General features: G+C 40.2%; 1 protein-coding gene across 2 annotated transcripts; it reads left to right on the top strand.

The window, feature by feature from the left end:
- Positions 1-524: 524 nt before the first annotated feature.
- Positions 525-25,018, top strand: fcrl3 (Fc receptor-like 3). Of its 2 annotated transcripts, XM_012969453.3 has the most exons (9): positions 526-914; positions 2,326-2,343; positions 3,361-3,627; positions 5,495-5,755; positions 7,342-7,617; positions 10,445-10,543; positions 19,964-20,104; positions 23,354-23,434; positions 24,837-25,018. In XM_012969453.3, the coding sequence occupies exons 1-8, from the start codon at positions 863-865 to the stop codon at positions 23,419-23,421; spliced, it is 1,182 nt and encodes a 393-aa protein (XP_012824907.1). In that variant the 5' UTR covers positions 526-862; the 3' UTR covers positions 23,422-23,434; positions 24,837-25,018. The 2 variants fall into 2 exon arrangements, with proteins under 2 accessions (XP_012824908.1, XP_012824907.1); XM_012969454.3 differs by lacking the exon at positions 10,445-10,543 and having other exon boundaries at positions 525-914; positions 24,837-24,868.
- Positions 25,019-25,221: the final 203 nt, after the last annotated feature.

Here is a 25,221-nt window from a genome sequence, read left to right as displayed (position 1 = left end):
TAAGGCCCAAGATAAATACACAAGGACAGGCTGACCTTCCCGCCAGTTTATAGTAAGATTATTAATACAGGCCAAAGGGCTCGTCAGTAAACAGCACAGTCATTTCACATCTCAAAAACACATTTTTAGAGAGGAAAATGGCATTTCTAAATTTGTGTTAGTCGTAGCCCCTTTCCCTGTAGTACCCAGGAACTAGCTGCTATCTGGGCTACAAATGGTTACTGTGCTGTTAGACATTTCTGCACAAGGGGAGCCCAATAACAATTGCCCTAAAGCAACTGAAAAAGAGCGTAGGCAGAGACTAATGGAGGTAGGGGCAGTCAGGGGGGCTGGACTGCTATGAAACAGGCGGGCTTTACACAAAAGGGTTTGTGTTATTGGAGGCTGGGGTCAGGAGGCGTGGCTATGGATGGAGGGCACCACAGGTGGAGGGCACTAGGACCCAGAGGAAGCTGCTAGGCAGGGAGCACAGTGGGGAGGGACAGATGGGGGAATTCAGGGAACCATCAGGGAACATCTGCTTTCATTTCCTCCCATATAAACATGGACTGGCACCCACCCAGCCTGCATGGAGACATATCAGCGACATGACTGACAGCCCCCTTGCTAATGGGTTTCTCATTGGTCAATGCCAAATATTAAGTTTGGGACAACAATTAAACAACTAGGGGGCAGTGGAATTGTTTTTAAATAATGTAGATACTTTCTATTTCTGATTTTCATCTGACATTTTTTTTCTTATTATTGGCCCTAAAGTAGTGTTGACGTCACTATTATCCCTCCCCCAAACTGAGGGGCTTCCAGGGAAACGAAACTGCAGGAAAGTTATATACTGAGAATAGGGACAGGTCTCCTTTATAGAATGGCAGGTACAATCAGCATGGCACCTCTGTACTTCGTCTTCTTCTTCCTCTGTGAGTATCGATTTATTGTCTTTTCTACTGTTTATCTGCCACAGTGTTTTCTGTTAGAAACCCTTACTTACCCTTATTCTATTCTACTAATTCCCCCCCGGAACTATAGCGGCGTGACTGTTACCCCAATGTTTCTATATATCTGTAACCTTGTTATGGGCTAAGGGGGCCCAGCCTGAAGGCCAGTTAGGGGGGGATTTGGGGTGAGTGCTTATTTGTGCCCTGGGTACCCCTGGAACTATAGCAGGGTGACTGTTCCCCCAATGTTTCTATATATCTGTAACCTTGTTATGGGCTAAGGGGGCCCAGCCTGAAGGCCAGTTAGGGGGGGATTTGGGGTGAGTGCTTATTTGTGCCCTGGGTACCCCTGGAACTATAGCAGGGTGACTGTTACCCCAATGTTTCTATATATCTGTAACCTTGTTATGGGCTAAGGGGGCCCAGCCTGAAGGCCAGTTAGGGGGGGATTTGGGGTGAGTGCTTATTTGTGCCCTGGGTACCCCTGGAACTATAGCGTGGTGACTGTTACCCCAATGTTTCTATATATATCTGTAACCTTGTTATGGGCTAAGGGGGCCCAGCCTGAAGGCCAGTTAGGGGGGGATTTGGGGTGAGTGCTTATTTGTGCCCTGGGTACCCCTGGAACTATAGCAGGGTGACTGTTACCCCAATGCTTCTATATATCTGTAACCTTGTTATGGGCTAAGGGGGCCCAGCCTGAAGGCGAGTTAGGGGGGGATTTGGGGTGAGTGCTTATTTGTGCCCTGGGTACCCCTGGAACTATAGCGGGGTGACTGTTACCCCAATGTTTCTATATATCTGTAACCTTGTTATGGGCTAAGGGGGCCCAGCCTGAAGGCCAGTTAGGGGGGGATTTGGGGTGAGTGCTTATTTGTGCCCTGGGTACCCCTGGAACTATAGCGGGGTGACTGTTACCCCAATGTTTCTATATATCTGTAACCTTGTTATGGGCTAAGGGGGCCCAGCCTGAAGGCCAGTTAGGGGGGGATTTGGGGTGAGTGCTTATTTGTGCCCTGGGTACCCCTGGAACTATAGCGGGGTGACTGTTACCCCAATGTTTCTATATATCTGTAACCTTGTTATGGGCTAAGGGGGCCCAGCCTGAAGGCCAGTTAGGGGGGGATTTGGGGTGAGTGCTTATTTGTGCCCTGGGTACCCCTGGAACTATAGTAGGGTGACTATTAAAACAACTGGACAGGAAATATGTCCAAAGGTGGCCATGTTAAGATCCTTCATTTTGGCTGACTTTCCCCCTATGTTTGAAGTAAATAAATACAGGACTATTGTTTCAAAGGGGAAATTTAGGCATTATAATACTCCTTTTAAAAATGTACAATATAGATAGAAGGCTAAATCCTTGTGTTTACCTCCGTGTTTACTTTTATTACAGTGGTTACAGCAAATGAAGGTAAGTGCTCTCAAAAATGTGAATTATATTAGACATTCCTTTGGCAATTAGTGATATCTCTATACAGGCATGGGACCCCTTATCCAGAAACCTGTTATCCAGAAAGCTCTGAATTACAGAAAGCACGTCTCCCATAGACTCCATTTAAATCAAATAATTCAGAATTTTAAAAACTGATTTCCTTTTTCTCTGTAATAATAAAACAGTACCTGTACTTGATCCCAACTAAGATATAATTACCCCTTATTGGGGGCAGAACAGCCCTATTGGGTTTATTTCATGGTTAAATGATTCCCTTTTCTCTGTAATAATAAAACAGTACCTGTACTTGATCCCAACTAAGATATAATTACCCCTTATTGGGGCAGAACAGCCCTATTGGGTTTATTTCATGGTTAAATGATTCCCTTTTCTCTGTAATAATAAAACAGTACCTGTACTTGATCCCAACTAAGATATAATTACCCCTTATTGGGACAGAACAGCCCTATTGGGTTTATTTCATGGTTAAATGATTCCCTTTTCTCTGTAATAATAAAACAGTACCTGTACTTGATCCCAACTAAGATATAATTACCCCTTATTGGGGGCAGAACAGCCCTATTGGGTTTTTTTTACACAGCTTCATATTTAATATTCTCATGTTCCAGTGTCTCTTTAATGCTGGATAGATATAAAATGCACAACCAGAAATGATAAATCCTACCTATGCATTCCCAGAATTTGTTGGGCAGTTGGGCCAATTTTGACCATACTTGCCTGAAAGTCTTTCCATGTATGGTAGGTTACAGGTTGGAACAAACAAATATAACAATGGAATGTGCCCATTCATATGTATGGGAACCACCGGTCAGGTCCATAGAACAATCAACTGGATGAAGTGGGGGACTGGCCAATGTATGTTGCCCCTATAGAGTGATTGAGAATTGGAGAATACAGTCGTCTTAAGTAAAGTGACCTGAATGTCCACAATGTGGGAAGAGCAACTGCAGGGCTTTTTCTTCTGTCCTGTTTCAGGATCTTCCATCAAACCCATTGTGAGCATTGATCCCAATTGGGCCACGATATTCACCAAGGAATCCGTAACTCTCACCTGCAACGTGGATCCCCCCGGACCTAAAGACCAGATCTATTACTGGTACCGAGATAATCAGATCGTCCCTATGTATCTTGGAACAAACATCGTCAAAATTGACCGTGCCAGTAAGGAACATGGAGGCAGCTATCAGTGCCAGACAGTTACCAGCGATAAGAGCGATCCTGTCAGGCTGCAAGTTACTAGTAGTAAGTAATAATGAGTATAAAACTGATATTTTTACCCCCCCAAAGATTATATGGTTGTTTTGGGTTGATCTGTCTATATTTGGAGTTCATTGATAGTTACAAGAAATGCATTTGTTATGGACTAATATATGGCATAATGGACTGCTCCCCTTCTTCTTCAGGGGGGGTATTTGTTCTCATCCAGTGGGATCTATTTAAGAGTGTGTGTAGTGGTGTGTAAGGTTCATTTGACAAAGGGCAACTATTCTCTAAACATGTAATGTTTAATGGATAAGTAAACCATAAAGGGGTAGTAAACCCAACCACAATGCTCTTCCACTACCCCCCTTAAGTTATCTATAGAAGTTGCCAAAAAACATAATTATAGATGCAATAAAGTGCGAATTCAGTTGACCAAAAACTGCATTGTCAATGCAAAATAATTGACCAATGAGAATGCTGATTCCCAGCACTTGCTGGTACCTTACATATAGAGATAATGATGGCATTTTCCCCTCATTATATGGCACAGGAATCAGACATGGGGATAAAGGGACAGACTTGTTCAGTGCTGGGAAACTGTGCTTATTGCTCCCAACTCCAATTGCAGGAACAGAGAACAGGGAGCCGGATTTACTCACATCAGCTGGGATTCTCATTGGGGGATTTGTAGTATTTTAAAGCAGTTACTGGCTGTGGAGATATGGGCAGGCGGCAGCCGGTTACATCACTAGTGGTGGGGATGGGGCATTGGTGACATCCGTGGGCAGGTCGGTGCTTTCATGGGGCGGGGCTATGATGAGGGGATGGGGCTATGGCATCAATTTGCCTGGTTTTCCTAATTTGAAAAACCAGGCAGGAAGTTTTGACCTGGACAGGCCTTCTCAAAACCAGGCTGTTGGGGTCAAACCCGGACAGGTGGCAACCCTACCTCAACCTTTATTTTATATTACATTATTCTGGAATTTGTAGTCCAGCAACAACTAAATAAAGCTTTTTCCAGACTGAAAAAAGCAAGGAACCAGGGCCCACCTATTTATACTTGAGGAACAGAACTTATACCTGAATCAATAAAAAGGTTCTACATGGTGAGGTTGGGGAATGCCTAGTCAGGTGATATTGTCTTGAGATACCATCAGGGGTGGGCCAAGCTGACCGGGCGCCCTAGGCAACCCGGAAGGCCAACTTCGTGCGATTAGATCGTCATTGCCTCCGCCGCGGCGACAAGCAGTGGAGGCAATAACAAAGTAGCACTAGGGGTAGGCAGGAGAGGCTCCTGCCTGGTGCCCCTCAATCATTGTGCCCTAGGCAGCTGCCTCTTCTGCCTACCCCTAGTTCTGGCCCTGGATACCATTAATGTATTTAAGAGCAGATTGGATTTTTAGAACATGCAAAGCATACAGGGCTACAGTGACTTTTAGGGCTGTAATTGTATATTATAAATATATATATATATTGTATTGTTTATAAAAAGAAGTCCACAAATGTGTTTGTATTAGGGTTTCCACCAATACAGGCTATTTTCTCTGGGCAGGGGGCGGGTGAAGAGGTGGGGCAGGGATATCATGGGGCGGGGAAAAGGTGGGGAGTGACATCACTGGGCAGGGCTATGACACGGTGATTGGCCAATTTCGGTGAGTGCTTCCTGGTTTTCCTAATTTGGACAACCGGGCAGGAGGTTTTGATCCATATGGTCCTGCCAAAAACCGGGCTTTCCGGGTAAATATCGGACAGGTGGCGACCCTAGTTTGTATGTTTGTGTATGTTTATGTGTGTCTTTGCTCTTGGATCAGGATTGGACTTTATATACATTAGTTTTTGTTCAAGGCAAAGTATCTATGACTTGTTTGTGAGTCAGTCACTTACATAATGTTACTTTTGGTTTCAGGTTGGCTCACACTAAAAGTACCTGGCATTCTATTTGAAGGGGATGAGTTATCTGTGGCCTGTGCAGGGTACCCTGGGTATTCTGCCAGAGACGCTGTGCTGTACCGGGGCAATGAGGTTATAGCCTCCTCCCCCTCTGAGGCTGTATTTCTGGTTGGAACGGCAAACATGGCAACGAGTGGCTCGTACAGATGTACCCGACAAGTGAAAGATGGCGTCATATATTATAGTTATTCTAGTGAAGAAATCATTTCTGTGAAAGGTAAACTTAGATAATTACCATTTGAAATACAGGTATGGGATCTGTTATCCAGAAAGCTTCAAATTACGGGAAGACCACCTCCCATAGACTCTAAGTCAAGTTCTGGAAGTAACATTGTGCCCGTGGTTAGAGCAGAAAGAGAGAAGATCCAATGGTGAGACTGGTTAGAATGTTCTTGTTTTGGTGCTGAATAAAGTTTTCAGTGGAGGGGTAAAGCAATTTTTCACTTTTGTCAAAATGGTCTCTTACAATACAGGAAACTAGTTATCCAAATAGTTCCAAATTATGGGGACACCATCCCCCCTTGACTCCATTATAAGCAAACAATTCAAAATTTTCAAAGTGATTTCACTTTTCTCTGTAATAATAAAACAGTACCTGTACTTGATCCCAACTAAGATATAATTACCCCTTATTGGGGGCAGAACAGCCCTATTGGGTTTATTTCATGGTTAAATGATTCCCTTTTCTCTGTAATAATAAAACAGTACCTGTACTTGATCCCAACTAAGATATAATTACCCCTTATTGGGGGCAGAACAGCCCTATTGGGTTTATTTAATGGTTAAATGATTCCCTTTTCTCTGTAATAATAAAACAGTACCTGTACTTGATCCCAACTAAGATATAATTACCCCTTATTGGGGCAGAACAGCCCTATTGGGTTTATTTCATGGTTAAATGATTCCCTTTTCTCTGTAATAATAAAACAGTACCTGTACTTGATCCCAACTAAGATATAATTACCCCTTATTGGGGCAGAACAGCCCTATTGGGTTTATTTAATGGTTAAATGATTCCCTTTTCTCTGTAATAATAAAACAGTACCTGTACTTGATCCCAACTAAGATATAATTACCCCTTATTGGGGCAGAACAGCCCTATTGGGTTTATTTAATGGTTAAATGATTCCCTTTTCTCTGTAATAATAAAACAGTACCTGTACTTGATCCCAACTAAGATATAATTACCCCTTATTGGGGCAGAACAGCCCTATTGGGTTTATTTCATGGTTAAATGATTTTTCATTAGACTTAAGGTATGGAAATCCAAATTACGGATCATTCTGGATAACAGCTCCCATGCTTGTATTTATTTCATGGAGGAAAAAATCATAACAGATTTTGGGAAAACATTGCATTTTGCTGAAAATTGAAATGATTACAATTTAAGCCAAAAAATTGAACCTTTTATATACATACCCTATAGTTTGTGACTGTGAGCCGGGACAGGGATCCAGCCATGAGTGCTGCATATAGATATGATTATCACATAATGCTCGTGCAATGGGAACCAAATTAATAATTTAATAAACGTTTTGGGCAAGATTCAAATGAGTAAAAAAACATCAGTTTAAGGTTTATTGAATCTGGGAAAATCTGGAACTGAATTAGGAGATAAGCTCCCATCTAATTAAAGTTTATATAACTCTTATAAAATATAAAGAAAACATGATAAAATCAGTTTATATGAAGAATTGTTATATGGACGCTATTCAGTGATTGGGTAATTATATCAATGCCAATAACAGGGATATTAATCAGTTTTATTTGACATGATTATTTGACAGTACTTTTTGTTTCTAGAGCTGTTCTCCAAACCAGTGATGAAAGTCAATCCAAATCATCTGACAGAAGGGGATCACGTGACCATAACATGTGACACAAAGCTCAGCCCACACAGAGAGACTACAGAGCTGCAGTTTGCTTTCTACAGAAATGGGCACAATGTGCAGGGATTCAGTTCGGTAAACACGTTCCATGTTCCTTCAATGCTCCTCCAGAATAGTGGGAATTATGCCTGTGAGGTCAGAACAAGAAACAACACGGTGAGGAAGAGGAGCGATGAGATCAAGGTGGCAGGTCAGCAAATCTTTACAGGCACCTTATTTTAAGGGATAGAATTTTTTTTCTCCTGCACCTAAAAAAAGTGCTTGTGAGGGGACATGATTACTCTGTACAAGTACATTAAAGGGGATTATAGGCAGATAGGGGGTTTCCTCATGAGGAGGGCAGTGAGGGGGTTGGGGAATGCCCTGCCGGGGGATGTTGGGTAGGGGGTTCCTCACGGTGAGGTCAGTGAGGGGGCTGGGGAATGCCCTGCCGGGGGATGTTGGGTAGGGGGATCCTCACAGTGAGGGCAGTGAGGGGGTTGGGGAATGCCCTGCCGGGGGATGTTGGGTAGGGGGATCCTCACGGTGAGGGCAGTGAGGGGGTTGGGGAATGCCCTGCCGGGGGATGTTGGGTAGGGGGTTCCTCACGGTGAGGGCAGTGAGGGGGTTGGGGAATGCCCTGCCGGGGGATGTTGGGTAGGGGGTTCCTCACGGTGAGGGCAGTGAGGGGGTTGGGGAATGCCCTGCCGGGGGATGTTGGGTAGGGGGATCCTCACAGTGAGGGCAGTGAGGGGGTTGGGGAATGCCCTGCCGGGGGATGTTGGGTAGGGGGATCCTCACGGTGAGGGCAGTGAGGGGGTTGGGGAATGCCCTGCCGGGGGATGTTGGGTAGGGGGTTCCTCACGGTGAGGGCAGTGAGGGGGTTGGGGAATGCCCTGCCGGGGGATGTTGGGTAGGGGGTTCCTCACAGTGAGGGCAGTGAGGGGGTTGGGGAATGCCCTGCCGGGGGATGTTGGGTAGGGGGTTCCTCACAGTGAGGGCAGTGAGGGGGTTGGGGAATGCCCTGCCGGGGGATGTTGGGTAGGGGGTTCCTCACGGTGAGGGCAGTGAGGGGGTTGGGGAATGCCCTGCCGGGGGATGTTGGGTAGGGGGTTCCTCATGGTGAGGGCAGTGAGGTTGGGGAATGCCCTGCCGGGGGATGTTGGGTAGGGGGTTCCTCACAGTGAGGGCAGTGAGGGGGTTGGGGAATGCCCTGCCGGGGGATGTTGGGTAGGGGGTTCCTCACATTGAGGGCAGTGAGGGGGTTGGGGAATGCCCTGCCGGGGGATGTTGGGTAGGGGGTTCCTCACGGTGAGGGCAGTGAGGGGGTTGGGGAATGCCCTGCCGGGGGATGTTGGGTAGGGGGTTCCTCACGGTGAGGGCAGTGAGGTTGGGGAATGCCCTGCCGGGGGATGTTGGGTAGGGGGTTCCTCATGGTGAGGGCAGTGAGGGGGTTGGGGAATGCCCTGCCGGGGGATGTTGGGTAGGGGGTTCCTCACGGTGAGGGCAGTGAGGTTGGGGAATGCCCTGCCGGGGGATGTTGGGTAGGGGGTTCCTCACGGTGAGGGCAGTGAGGTTGGGGAATGCCCTGCTGGGGGATGTTGGGTAGGGGGTTCCTCACGGTGAGGGCAGTGAGGGGGTAGGGGAATGCCCTGCTGGGGGATGTTGGGTAGGGGGTTCCTCACGGTGAGGGCAGTGAGGTTGGGGAATGCCCTGCCGGGGGATGTTGGGTAGGGGGTTCCTCATGGTGAGGGCAGTGAGGTTGGGGAATGCCCTGCTGGGGGATGTTGGGTAGGGGGTTCCTCACGGTGAGGGCAGTGAGGTTGGGGAATGCCCTGCCGGGGGATGTTGGGTAGGGGGTTCCTCATGGTGAGGGCAGTGAGGTTGGGGAATGCCCTGCTGGGGGATGTTGGGTAGGGGGTTCTGATGTTGTGATGGCAGATTCTGTTAATTCTTTTAAGAGGCTATTGTAATACTAAAATCTACAGATAGTTTTGTATGTGTATATATACATATATATTTTGCCCTAGGGGTCATTTGGAGTGGTTGAATCTGATGGACTGTTTCAGTGATTATTGTGCCACTGTTTTTAGCACACAATAGCTCACTTAGGGGTAGTGTGTGTGCCCTTCCCATTTTGTTTATTTTGTCTTTTTTCAATGCAAATCTGCCTCATTATATCTTCAATGACTGTTTCACTTGGCACAAAAAAATCGTGAAACCAATGAAAAATTTACCAAATGGCGAAATGTTTTTTTTCTAATTTTTATACCACATCAAATGAATTGGAGTCACTGTGTGTGGGTTTTTTTTTCTCATGTTGTTATTGGCACAAAAATAAATTTTTGGTGAGAAGTTGTAAAAATGCTAATGCCCTTTTCATATGGGTTTTTTTTCTGATGAAACAAAATGCAACCTGAAAATTCTAAAAGTGACATTTGTGTTTTGTTCAAAACAAAACACAAGGTAAAATTGTAGCACGGATCAACAAAAATTTTCACTGCTAATGGAAACAGCCAGACTGTACCAGAAACAGAAAACTTGCTCATCCCTACCAGTAACCCATAGTAATGAAATATTTGTGCTTAAGGGAGAAGGAAAGGCTACTAAAGAGTTAATCCCAAGCTGCAGGCATACCTTCAGTTCTCTCAGTAGTGCCCTTAAGTCTCCCCATATTTCACCTGTTCAGATGATCAGAAGCCAAACAGGAAGAAAAAATGCTGAGCTGGGTAAAGAAAGTTCCCATAATGCCTCGCTCCTGCACCTAGACCAAGACCGGTGTACATGCTCAGATAGTAAGACTGTGAGTCAGCTTCCTGGTGATTGGCTCAGATCCACATTCCTAAGGGAGGAGGGAGTTCTTAGTATTCTTGGGGGAGGGGAGAGAGGAGAGAGCTGTGTGTCTCTGGCAGAGGAAAACAAACAGACAAGAAATCCTGTTTCTTTTGATAGAGGACTCTATCAGCTTATGGCTGTATTTACATAGGCCTTTCTGATAAAGCTTACTTAGTTTTTACCTTTCCTTCTCCTTTAAATAGCTGGTGATTTTCCTTACTTTGTGCCTACTGGGGCATCACTTGATAGTTCCACGGATGAAGGAAGGGATGTCGGGCAGATGCCAGTGGTACCTGGCGCAGGTCAGTTTGGGATTTGGGGGGGTTAGATCAATGGATTTGGAGCACAAGGTCATTATATACAGTATCAATATTTTAACCTTGTCTTATACCTACATGAGTTATGAGTTAATAGTCCGTTATTCCCCAGGCATTTGTTCTCATTGTGCCTTAAACACAAAATACATGAGAACAAATACTTAACAAAGAAGTAGCATATTAATGGTGCACATAATATTTTGGTTTGGGGAAACAAATAAAGGTGCCCCAGTAGCCCCCCATGTTTTATTTATAGAATATAAATGTCCCACTATTCTGTATATATAGAATATAAATGGCACACTATTCTGTATATATAGAATATAAATGGCACACTATTCTGTATATATAGACTATAAATGGCACACTATACTGTATATATAGAATATAAATGGCACACTATCCTGTATATATAGAATATAAATGGCACACTATCCTGTATATATAGAATATAAATGGCACACTATACTGTATATATAGACTATAAATGGCACACTATACTGTATATATAGACTATAAATGGCACACTATACTGTATATATAGAATATAAATGGCACACTATCCTGTATATATAGAATATAAATGGCACACTATTCTGTATATATAGACTATAAATGGCACACTATACTGTATATATAGAATATAAATGGCACACTATCCTGTATATATAGAATATAAATGGCACACTATACTGTATATATAGAATATAAATGGCACACTATCCTGTATATATAGAATATAAATGGCACACTATACTGTATATATAGAATATAAATGGCACACTATCCTGTATATATAGAATATAAATGGCACACTATACTGTATATATAGAATGTAAATGGCACACTATCCTGTATATATAGAATATAAATGGCACACTATCCTGTATATATAGAATATAAATGGCACACTATCCTGTATATATAGAATATAAATGGCACACTATACTGTATATATAGAATATAAATGGCACACTATACTGTATATATAGAATATAAATGGCACACTATCCTGTATATATAGAATATAAATGGCACACTATCCTGTATATATAGAATATAAATGGCACACTATCCTGTATATATAGAATATAAATGGCACACTATACTGTATATACAGAATATAAATGGCACACTATCCTGTATATATAGAATATAAATGGCACACTATCCTGTATATATAGAATATAAATGGCACACTATACTGTATATATAGAATATAAATGGCACACTATCCTGTATATATAGAATATAAATGGCACACTATCCTGTATATATAGAATATAAATGTCACACTATACTGTATATATAGAGTATAAATGTCACACTATACTGTATATATAGAATATAAATGTCACACTATACCGTATATATAGAGTATAAATGGCACACTATACCGTATATATAGAATATAAATGTCACACTATACCGTATATATAGAATATAAATGGCATAAACTGGACAATGTGGAGTGCCAAAACAAATAAACCTTCTCTGCTTCTAGCTATAGACGCAGAGAAGGCATTTGATAGAGTTAAATGGGATTTCATAGACCTAGCCATATCAGCCCTAGGAATTAAGGACAGGTTTAAAGAAAAAATAATGGCAGTCTATACAACACCCTCTGCACAAATAAGGGTCAACGGCCTACTCTCAGATCACTTTGATATAAGTAACGGGACAAGACAGGGATGCCCCCTGTCACCCCTACTCTATGTTCTAGGTATGGAGTATTTCTTAAATGCCATTCGGCAAAACACAGACATAGCAGGACTAGAGATAGGCCAAACAGAATATAAAGTGGCAGCATTTGCCGATGATCTCATGTTAATAGTAACAAAACCGATCATAACACTACCCAATATTGTGAAAGAAATACAAAAATTTGGAGAAATATCCAACTATAAGATAAACATGGATAAAACTGAAGCTTTAATACTGAATTTACAGAAACGGGAGGAAAATAATCTGAGAGCAACCTTTAAATTTAAATGGCAAGCTGAAAGTATAAAATACTTAGGTATACAGATCCCAGCTAATCACCACAAACTATTTGAACTTAACTACAAACCACTCTTAGAAAAAACTCGAATCACCCTAAGAGAATGGAACCATAAGAGTCTATCATGGACAGGCAGGATCAATTCCATCAAAATGTCAATACTACCTAAATTTATATACCTATTCTCAACTGTACCAATAGTAATCCCCCAAAGCTATTTTACACAACTCAAGGTATTACTGGATACATACATAGGATAAGGTAAAAACAAAAGGATAGCAAGAGCAACACTACATAAACCCAAAACGTTAGGTGGGTTAAATATGCCAGACTGTGAATTATACTATCAGGCCAGTATTCTTTCCAAAATCATAGAGTACAATAAGGGCAACTCACTGATGCAATGGAGAAAAATTGAAAATGTATGGGTAGGAGGAATTCTGGAATCTCTGCCTTGGAGGAAAAAATTAACAATAACAGATCCAATCCAAGGAAACGGATTAATAGAAGCATGCATAAAAACATGGTCTGAAACCAGAAACAAATACAATTTATCCCCTTATCCATCCCCACTAATGCCTTTGGTCAATAATATTGAATTCATCCCCAGCACTATTGACAAGGGATATGAAACAGCATTTGGCCTAAGGGACCTAAAACTGGCACATATAATGAAATCAGCAAATGGGAAAGACCCAGCGATATACCAAAATAAAGCAAATTGGGCTCAAATTGACCACTGGAGATATAGACAAATTCTAGCATGGATGAAAACCCACTCACTAAGTGACACAACTAGATCTAGAGAATTGACAAAATTTGAAACATTATGTGCAATGCCCTTTCCCATACGACATAGTTTAGCTACCCTTTACAAAATACTAATAGAAGAAAAATACAAAACATTACCCAAATATACTAAGGCATGGGAACAAGACCTTAATATAACACTTACGGAAGAAGACTGGAAACAAATTTTCAGAACTATAACGAAAGGCTCAGTGAGCAGCAGATTCCAGGAATCCTCCTATAAACTAATTGCTAGATGGTACAGAACGCCAGTGATACTACATAAAATGGGACTGACACCAAACGATTTATGCTGGAGATGTAACCAAGCAACAGGAACACTAGAGCATTTATGGTTGACATGTACCAAACTTACCTCATTCTGGAAACAGGTGAAAGAGATCTGCGAAGAAGTCACGGGAAGCCAGATAAATACAGATGCTCCAGCGATACTCCTTTTTCATCGGTATGAACCTACAGACTGGACCAAAAAAGATCTCACACTGAAACTACTTATGACAGCTAAATCTACAATTCCAGTACACTGGCGTTCAGATAAAATACCTTCAAAAGAACAATGGTTTAAAGTAGTTAATGAGTTGTGCCTAATGGAAGAGCTGACAGCTTCTATTAGAGACCAATATCAGGATTATTTCGCAGTCTGGCTACCCTGGAAAGAATACATCAACAAAACATCACAAATTGAGAATAGGTAATATGAAAAGAGATAAAGACACCATAAACTAAGTAAACACTAGAACACAACCGAGATAGCACGAATAGAGATAAATATAGAAGGGAAAAATAACACACAACTACCGAATTTATAGGTTATTCTTTTTTTTATTTCTTTTTGGTTGTTATGTATAAAACTGCAATGTGAAAGGCAACAAATGTATAACATATGTATAAATATGGAAAGAAAGTATATGGAAAAGACAAGAAATCTAATGTATAACTGTACCTTTCTTTGATGTTAACACTCAAATAAAAGCTTGAATAGAAAAAAAAGATTAAAAAAAAAAAAAAGAATATAAATGGCACACTATCCTGTATATATAGAGTATAAATGGCACACTATCCTGTATATATAGAATATAAATGGCACACTATACTGTATATACAGAGTATAAATGTCACACTATACTGTATATATAGAATATAAATGGCACACTATCCTGTATATATAGAGTATAAATGGCACACTATACTGTATATATAGAATATAAATGGCACACTATACTGTATATATAGAATATAAATGGCACAATATACTGTATATATAGAGTATAAATGTCACACTATACTGTATATATAGAATATAAATGGCACACTATACTGTATATATAGAATATAAATGTCACACTATACTGTATATATAGAATATAAATGGCACACTATACTGTATATATAGAGTATAAATGGCACACTATACTGTATATATAGAGTATAAATGGCACACTATACTGTATATATAGAATATAAATGGCACACTATACTGTATATATAGAATATAAATGGCACAATATACTGTATATATAGAGTATAAATGGCACACTATACTGTATATATAGAATATAAATGGCACACTATCCTGTATATATAGAATATAAATGTCACACTATACTGTATATATAGAGTATAAATGGCACACTATCCTGTATATATAGAATATAAACGGCACACTATCCTGTATATATAGAATATAAATGGCACACTATACTGTATATATAGAGTATAAATGGCACACTATCCTGTATATATAGAATATAAACGGCACACTATCCTGTATATATAGAATATAAATGGCACACTATACTGTATATATAGAGTATAAATGGCACACTATCCTGTATATATAGAATATAAATGGCACACTATACTGTATATATAGAGTATAAATGGCACACTATACTGTATATATAGAGTATAAATGGCACACTATCCTGTATATATAGAATATAAATGGCACACTATCCTGTATATATAGAGTATAAATGGCACACTATCCTGTATATATAGAATATAAATGTCACACTATACTGTATATATATGTAGCCCACTTTTATGAACGTTTGTGGCACTACCCGTTGGAGCACGATACTTTGGCGCTACAGGAGTCCTGAGACCCCGCTTACTATGGGGGTTTACAAGGGATTCTCCCCTAAATGGCGTGCCTCCACCCAGGGATGGTCTTGTGGAACTATATTCCTCCCCCTGGGAAACGATCAGGATACAATGCCCCTTTGGGACCCACGTACTCCCGGTGCGATGTACTCACTCTTTGAGTTATTCCTTACCGGCGTAGTAGTGGTCCTCTGGGCGAGGTAGATATTCACAGCAGACACAGTTGTATATGAAAGGAATGCTATGGTTTATTCAGGCAGAGACCTCTCCAGGAGCAGCATATCATTTATACATATGGCAGGGCATATCTCCTTACTTCTCATTGAGAACCTTTTCCTGTTGGTACTACCTCACGGGTTTCCCAATGTGCTCCCATCTAGGTGCTATCCCCGGTACTATCGGTGAGACCCTCCCTTTGGAGTTCTCAGTACCCATGCTAGGAGTTACACCACAAGGACCCACACCGGTACTAGCGTATGGCACCCTCAGATCCGGACTCCTGGACTAGCGGGGACTTGATCCACCTACCTAGCCACTTAATGCCCTGCACTCCAGCAGATGTAATGCTGGGGGGTCTTAACCCCACTACCACTCCTGGAGGGGCAATATCCACCCATTCTAGCTTGGTGTCCTACATGACACTCCTAGAATGTCCTATTACAAGAAACTACTATCTAATAACTCTATCAGGGGAAGCTCCTGGTCCCAGGAGCTATCCCAGCCTAAGGTGGCTCAAGATGGCTCCCAGCACATGGCTGCAACCCTTTATATGGGCCTATGCACCACCCGGTGGCCATAACCCGAACTACAGGTATACTCCCTGTTAACTATGTAGAACCCAGTCATCCCAATGTCCCGGTTTAACTAGCACCAACCAGTGGCCTAGTCTAGGGGTGTCTGTCCTAAGGGCCCATTTTTGATAAACCCCTACATATAGAATATAAATGGCACACTATCCTGTATATATAGAGTATAAATGGCACACTATCCTGTATATATAGAATATAAATGGCACACTATCCTGTATATATAGAGTATAAATGGCACACTATCCTGTATATATAGAGTATAAATGGCACACTATACTGTATATATAGAATATAAATGGCACACTATCCTGTATATATAGAATATAAATGGCACACTATCCTGTATATATAGAGTATAAATGGCACACTATCCTGTATATATAGAATATAAATGGCACACTATACTGTATATATAGAATATAAATGGCACACTATACTGTATATATAGAATATAAATGGCACACTATACTGTATATATAGAATATAAATGGCACACTATACTGTATATATAGAGTATAAATGGCACACTATACTGTATATATAGAGTATAAATGGCACACTATACTGTATATATAGAATATAAATGTCACACTATCCTGTATATATAGAATATAAATGTCACACTATACTGTATATATAGAATATAAATGTCACACCATACTGTATATATAGAGTATAAATGGCACACTATACTGTATATATAGAATATAAATGGCACACTATACTGTATATATAGAATATAAATGGCACACTATCCTGTATATATATATAGAGTATAAATGTCATACTATCCTGTATATATAGAATATAAATGTCACACTATACTGTATATATAGAATATAAATGGCACACTATACTGTATATATAGAATATAAATGGCACACTATCCTGTATATATATATAGAGTATAAATGTCATACTATCCTGTATATATAGAATATAAATGTCACACTATACTGTATATATAGAATATAAATGGCACACTATCCTGTATATATAGAATATAAATGTCACACTATCCTGTATATATACAATATAAATGTCACACTATCCTGTATATATAGAGTATAAATGGCACACTATCCTGTATATATGGAATATAAAAGGCACAATATACTGTATATATACAATATAAATGTCACACTATCCTGTATATATACAATATAAATGTCACACTATCCTGTATATATAGAGTATAAATGGCACACTATCCTGTATATATTGAATATAAATATCACACTATACTGTATATATAGAATATAAATGTCACACTATCCTGTATATATAGAATATAAATGGCACACTATACTGTATATATAGAATATAAATGGCACACTATACTGTGTATATAGAATATAAATGGCACACTATACTGTATATATAGAATATAAATGGCACACTATCCTGTATATATAGAATATAAATGTCACACTATACTGTATATATAGAATATAAATGGCACACTATACTGTATATATAGAATATAAATGTCACACTATACTGTATATATAGAATATAAATAGCACACTATACTGTATATATAGAATATAAATGTCACACTATACTGTATATATAGAATATAAATGGCACACTATACTGTATATATAGAATATAAATGTCACACTATACTGTATATATAGAATATAAATAGCACACTATACTGTATATATAGAATATAAATGGCACACTATCCTGTATATATAGAATATAAATGTCACACTATACTGTATATATAGAATATAAATAGCACACTATACTGTATATATAGAATATAAATGTCACACTATACTGTATATATAGAATATAAATGGCACACTATACTGTATATATAGAATATAAATGTCACACTATACTGTATATATAGAATATAAATAGCACTCTATACTGTATATATAGAATATAAGTGTCACACTATACTGTATATATAGAATATAAATAGCACACTATACTGTATATATAGAATATAAATAGCACACTATACTGTATATATAGAATATAAATGGCACATTATACTGTATATATAGAATATAAATGTCACACTATACTGTATATATAGAATATAAATGTCACACTATACTGTATATATAGAATATAAATGGCACACTATAATGTATATATAGAGTATAAATGGCACACTATACTGTATATATAGAATATAAATGTCACACTATACTGTATATATAGAATATAAATAGCACACTATACTGTATATATAGAATATAAATGTCACACTATCCTGTATATATAGAATATAAATGGCACACTATACTGTATATATAGAATATAAATGTCACACTATACTGTATATATAGAATATAAATGGCACACTATAATGTATATATAGAGTATAAATGGCACAATATACTGTATATATAGAATATAAATGGCACACTATAATGTATATATAGAGTATAAATGGCACAATATACTGTATATATAGAATATAAATGGCACACTATACTGTATATATAGAATATAAGTGTCACACTATCCTGTATATACTGTATATGGGATTGCTAGCCTTATTCACTTTTAGAATTTTGGCGATACGTTTAAACCTCAATTCCTGTTAATCAATTACATTGTAGCATATTCATACATACCTCACAACTGTCTGCTTTTCGCGGGATAGTCCCGATTTTTATGCCTTATCCCGCTGTCCCGGAATTTCTCTTGAATGTCCCGCTTCGTCTGATGTTCTCTCTAAGGAGTTTGGGATATTTCGCCTTCTGTGCCGGAAAGAGCCGAAGTCGCAGGCAGCACAAGGATTTCCTACACCTGATGTTTTATTAAACTGGATACCTCTGACAGGCTAGATCAGGTTCCTCTTTGCTTAATGGCAGACCCAGAGCATTTTTCAGTATTTGATCAGTGCAAGATTATTGCAAACAGTTTGATTTCATGAGTTATATTACATTGTTTTAGGTTAAAAGGCCAGTCATCTGGGAAAATTCAGGACAGTAGCAACCAACAGGGGTGGGCCAAGCCGACCGGGCACCCTAGGCAACCCAGTCAGCCACCTCCGCCACCCCCCCCACCCCCCCCCGAACGGCGCCAAAGCGCGGGGCGGGGGGGGGGTGCGATCCGATCGGTCATTGCCTCCGCCACTATGACAAGCGGCAGGGGAAATGACGAAGTAGTACTAGGGGAATGGCAGGAGAGGTTCCTGCCTGGCACCCCCCAATCATTGCACCCGAGGCAGCTGCCTCTTCTGCCTACCCCTAGTTCCGGCCCTGGCAACCAACAATGAAAAAGGGTCTGTTTATGTAAAGTGGATGTGGTGTGTGGGTGTGACCACAAAGTGGGCATGTCCAATAACTACACACACCCACTGTTTTTGTCCCTTTTTCTAATTTTCAAATGTTGGGAGGTATGTATTCATGAGTGAAAGTAAGTTAGGATCATTTGAATGATGTTCAAAATGTTAATAATGAGAATAATGTTGAAAAAGATAATAACAGAGCCTTCCTATAAGGAAACAATGGGCAATGGCTCAGAACTGTACCAGATGGAGATGTTCTCTATACCAGTACCAGGCTGTCTTCTACTGGGGCAGTCATTGTTAAAAGTAACATTGTGCCATAACCATAACTTTACCTTTTGAATTATTATTATTTTTTGTTTTTTTAACTACCTATTCTATCATAACTAACAATATGTTTTATTTTCTTTTAATAGAGAGGAGCTACGCACCAATGGCGGTAGAAGTCACGATGGCTGTGCTGATATCCTCTCTCGCTGTGGCTCTCCTTGTCTATGTTTTTAAAAGGAAACTCAGCCCATATTTCTTTAACCATCACACTGGCCCAGCAAGCTCAGGTAACATCACATCATCACTCCCCTAGATGCAATGAGTTCTAAAATTTAAAAAGTTGAGAGAGCACTCTGATTATAAACACCATGTTTTAAACAAATAATTATATATGCACTCACACAAAGATGGAACACATGTTGTTTGGAAGCCCACTAATCACTATGGCACAACAACTGCATTCATTTTAAAAGGTGGGATAAGTATCCGCTTAAATGGACATTTTGGGGCCCATTTATCAATGTACGATTGAGTCTCAATTCAAAAAATTTGAATTTTTTCTACGTTTTAGAACTGTGCGTATTTTTTGCGATTTTTTTTTCCGTTAATTTCTGTGACTTTTTTGTACTTTCTGACAATAGCAAAAAATTTTATTTGTCGCGCCGAGTAGGAAAGTTTGGGATTGGAGCTGCAGAGTGCCATTGAGCCCTATGGGAGACTTTCCTTGGGCCGGGTTGGAGCTGCAGAGTGCCATTGAGCCCTATGGGAGACTTTCCTTGGGCCGGGTTGGAGCTGCAGAGTGCCATTGAGCCCTATGGGAGACTTTCCTTGGGCCGGGTTGGAGCTGCAGAGTGCCATTGAGCCCTATGGGAGGCTTTCCTTGGGCCGGGTTGGAGCTGCAGAGTGCCATTGAGCCCTATGGGAGACTTTCCTTGGGCCAGGTTGGAGCTGCAGAGTGCCATTGAGCCCTATGGGAGACTTTCCTTGGGCCGGGTTGGAGCTGCAGAGTGCCATTGAGCCCTATGGGAGACTTTCCTTGGGCCAGGTTGGAGCTGCAGAGTGCCATTGAGCCCTATGGGAGACTTTCCTTGGGCCAGGTTGGAGCTGCAGAGTGCCATTGAGCCCTATGGGAGACTTTCCTTGGGCCGGGTTGGAGCTGCAGAGTGCCATTGAGCCCTATGGGAGACTTTCCTTGGGCCGGGTTGGAGCTGCAGAGTGCCATTGAGCCCTATGGGAGACTTTCCTTGGGCCGGGTTGGAGCTGCAGAGTGCCATTGAGCCCTATGGGAGGCTTTCCTTGGGCCGGGTTGGAGCTGCAGAGTGCCATTGAGCCCTATGGGAGACTTTCCTTGGGCCAGGTTGGAGCTGCAGAGTGCCATTGAGCCCTATGGGAGGCTTTCCTTGGGCCGGGTTGGAGCTGCAGAGTGCCATTGAGCCCTATGGGAGACTTTCCTTGGGCCGGGTTGGAGCTGCAGAGTGCCATTGAGCCCTATGGGAGACTTTCCTTGGGCCGGGTTGGAGCTGCAGAGTGCCATTGAGCCCTATGGGAGACTTTCCTTGGGTCGGGTTGGAGCTGCAGAGTGCCATTGAGCCCTATGGGAGACTTTCCTTGGGCCGGGTTGGAGCTGCAGAGTGCCATTGAGCCCTATGGGAGACTTTCCTTGGGCCGGGTTGGAGCTGCAGAGTGCCATTGAGCCCTATGGGAGGCTTTCCTTGGGCCGGGTTGGAGCTGCAGAGTGCCATTGAGCCCTATGGGAGACTTTCCTTGGGCCGGGTTGGAGCTGCAGAGTGCCATTGAGCCCTATGGGAGACTTTCCTTGGGCCGGGTTGGAGCTGCAGAGTGCCATTGAGCCCAATGGGAGACTTTCCTTGGGCCGGGTTGTAGCTTCTGATGAAGTGGCGTTTGAGCCATGAAACGCGTAAAGCTGGGGGGTCTGAGTTTTTCAATATGGTTTTAATCCAAGTTTTGAATAAAGGATATTATTAGGGGCAGATTCACTAATCCACGAATGCTCTGAGAGTATTTTCGCCGACTTTTTTGTCGCTTGTGCAACTTTTTCGATGCTTGTGCGACTTTTTTGTACTTTCGTACAAAAATTTTGTGACTTTCGGATCTCCAATACAATATTATCATGACTAATGTGATTTTTTCGTAAGCATTTTGGTGATATTTGCGATCTTCAGAAATTTTCGTTTCCAATTCAAATTTTTCCCATTCAGGATTCAAACTCCTATTTGATGAATATGCCCCCTCTTGTACAAATACAGATATTGGGTCAGACTGATTAGAACTGCTTCTCATAGTTTCCCACCTGAAAACTCCACTAAAGTCTATGGTAAAATCTGTAATTTAATTAGGAGAACATTTCTAACCTGGCTGAGGATTTCTGTTTCAATCATTCCTTGACATACACATCCCTTAAGTATGATAGCAACTATATCTGAACATACACGGTGGTGGACATTAGATGCATATGTTCTTGGAATACATTTAGGAAAACCTATGAAATAAAGATAAAATTTAAATTTTCTCTGCTCCGGAATTTCAATAGAATGTATTTTATTGACCTCTATGGGTGAACAGTGCCCCATTCATTGAAGGTTTGAAATAAATATATTAATGATGGTATTTTAGGAATGAAAATTCTAGTCTAAGGGGCAGATTTACTAATCCATGAATCCGAAAGGGAAAAAATCGTAACGGAAATGAAAATTTTGCGACTTTTTCATCGCCGTCGCTATGTTTCGTATGTGTCGTGACTTCTTCCTCGCCGTCGCGACTTTATCTTTTTTTGCGCAACTTTTTCATCGCCATCACGAGTTTTTCGTATTGAGCGATAGTAAACGGCGGAAAAACCAATCTGATTTTTTTGCAATGGCATCAAAAAAGTAGCGGAAAATATACGAAAAAGTCGTGACGACGCTGAAAAAAATTGTGTGGCAAAAAAAATTGTGTGGCAAAAGTCACAAAAATACCAATCATTATGAAAAAACACATTCGGACGCCTTCAACTGTTCGTGGATTAGTAAATCTCCCCCTAAGGGGAATATAAGACTTTTTTGTATATTTTCCGTGACTTAAAAAAAAAAAAAAAATCGGATTGGGTTTTCCGCCGTTTACTATCGCTCAATACGAAAAAATTTCGCCGGCAACGAAAAAGTTGCGCAAAATACGATAAAGTCGCAACAAATACGAAAAATTGCGACTGCGACCAAAAAGGCGCACAATTTTCCTTTCCAATACGATTTTTTCTCTTTCGGGATTCGGATTCGTGGATTAGTAAATCTGCCCCTAGGAGTTGAGAAAAAAAATATTCAGTTTCAGTGTGAAATGATCTAAACGCTCTGAAATAAAAAAGCAAATAAAACTGATAAAATTTGATAGATATTCATATTTTAGCCTTTCAGAAAGAGTTTTAAACAGAGGCTAAGAAGTTATTCCCATTGGCTGTTATATTATTAGAAGATGCACAACAAGGACTATAATAAACTTGACTTTGCTGCTAAAATTATGTGTTTCTCTCTACATTATTGTAGCTTCAGTGAAAGCCAGTGAAAACAGAAAGGATATGAGTTCCAGGTACACTGATCTAACGGTGGTCTAACCAGCTCCAAAAGGTCAGTCCAACTCAAGTTCTGGAAGTAACATTGTGCTTATGGTTAGAGCAGAAAGAGAGAAGAACAATTTTTCAAAGTGATTTCCCTTTTCTCTGTAATAATAAAACAGTACCTGTACTTGATCCCAACTAAGATATAATTACCCCTTATTGGGGGCAGAACAGCCCTATTGGGTTTATTTAATGGTTAAATGATTCCCTTTTCTCTGTAATAATAAAACAGTACCTGTACTTGATCCCAACTAAGATATAATTACCCCTTATTGGGGCAGAACAGCCCTATTGGGTTTATTTAATGGTTAAATGATTCCCTTTTCTCTGTAATAATAAAACAGTACCTGTACTTGATCCCAACTAAGATATAATTACCCCTTATTGGGGCAGAACAGCCCTATTGGGTTTATTTAATGGTTAAATGATTCCCTTTTCTCTGTAATAATAAAACAGTACCTGTACTTGATCCCAACTAAGATATAATTACCCCTTATTGGGGGCAGAACAGCCCTATTGGGTTTATTTCATGGTTAAATGATTCCCTTTTCTCTGTAATAATAAAACAGTACCTGTACTTGATCCCAACTAAGATATAATTACCCCTTATTGGGGCAGAACAGCCCTATTGGGTTTATTTAATGGTTAAATGATTCCCTTTTCTCTGTAATAATAAAACAGTACCTGTACTTGATCCCAACTAAGATATAATTACCCCTTATTGGGGGCAGAACAGCCCTATTGGGTTTATTTCATGGTTAAATGATTCCCTTTTCTCTGTAATAATAAAACAGTACCTGTACTTGATCCCAACTAAGATATAATTACCCCTTATTGGGGGCAGAACAGCCCTATTGGGTTTATTTCATGGTTAAATGATTCCCTTTTCTCTGTAATAATAAAACAGTACCTGTACTTGATCCCAACTAAGATATAATTACCCCTTATTGGGGCAGAACAGCCCTATTGGGTTTATTTCATGGTTAAATGATTCCCTTTTCTCTGTAATAATAAAACAGTACCTGTACTTGATCCCAACTAAGATATAATTACCCCTTATTGGGGGCAGAACAGCCCTATTGGGTTTATTTCATGGTTAAATGATTCCCTTTTCTCTGTAATAATAAAACAGTACCTGTACTTGATCCCAACTAAGATATAATTACCCCTTATTGGGGGCAGAACAGCCCTATTGGGTTTAATAAATGTTTAAATTGTTTTTTAGCAGACTTAAGATACAAATTATGGAAAGATCCCTTATCCAGGAAACCCCAGGTCCCGAGCATTCTGGATAATAGGTCCCATACCTGTATATACTGTAGAAAGTGGTACTGATGCTGAGCTCTTACATATGACTCAAAAAAGTTTGTTTCTGCCCTTTTAAATATAATTTTGCTTTTCCTTTGGTGCAGGATGAGAACTGTGTCGTTTATGCCCCTATGAAGAAGAGAAAAACACTATCCTGGCATCCCAGGAGACTCAGTGCTGCTTCTTTCTTTATTTCTTTGGGTTTTTTTTTTTTTATTAAAAAGTTTTAATTTAAAGGTATTTTTCTTTGAGATACTGTAATAAAAATAAAAGAAGTTTCCTATTACTCTATAAGAATATTTAATATTATATAATACAATCTAGGGGGCTCATTTACTAACCAATCCAGAAATTGTTGCAAGGATAGTTGTGGGTGTCAAAAGAATAGTTGTGTGTCCAAAAATTGTCACAAGAGTAGTCGCGGACATCCAAAAAATTGTCGCAAGAATAGTCGCGGGTGTAAAAAGAATAGTTGCGTGTCCAAAAATT

Source organism: Xenopus tropicalis, chromosome 8 (genome assembly GCF_000004195.4).
Source record: "Xenopus tropicalis strain Nigerian chromosome 8, UCB_Xtro_10.0, whole genome shotgun sequence".
Classification (NCBI taxonomy): domain Eukaryota; kingdom Metazoa; phylum Chordata; class Amphibia; order Anura; family Pipidae; genus Xenopus; species Xenopus tropicalis.
This window is presented reverse-complemented; position numbering and strand designations above follow the sequence as displayed.

Excerpts from the sequence above, each read along its gene's own strand:
- fcrl3 (XM_012969453.3), top strand. The coding sequence starts at position 863 with ATGGCAGGTACAATCAGCATGGCACCTCTGTACTTCGTCTTCTTCTTC. Across the intron at positions 7,618-10,444 it reads CGATGAGATCAAGGTGGCAG|CTGGTGATTTTCCTTACTTT; the intron begins GTCAGCAAATCT and ends TCCTTTAAATAG. Across the intron at positions 10,544-19,963 it reads GCCAGTGGTACCTGGCGCAG|AGAGGAGCTACGCACCAATG; the intron begins GTCAGTTTGGGA and ends TTCTTTTAATAG.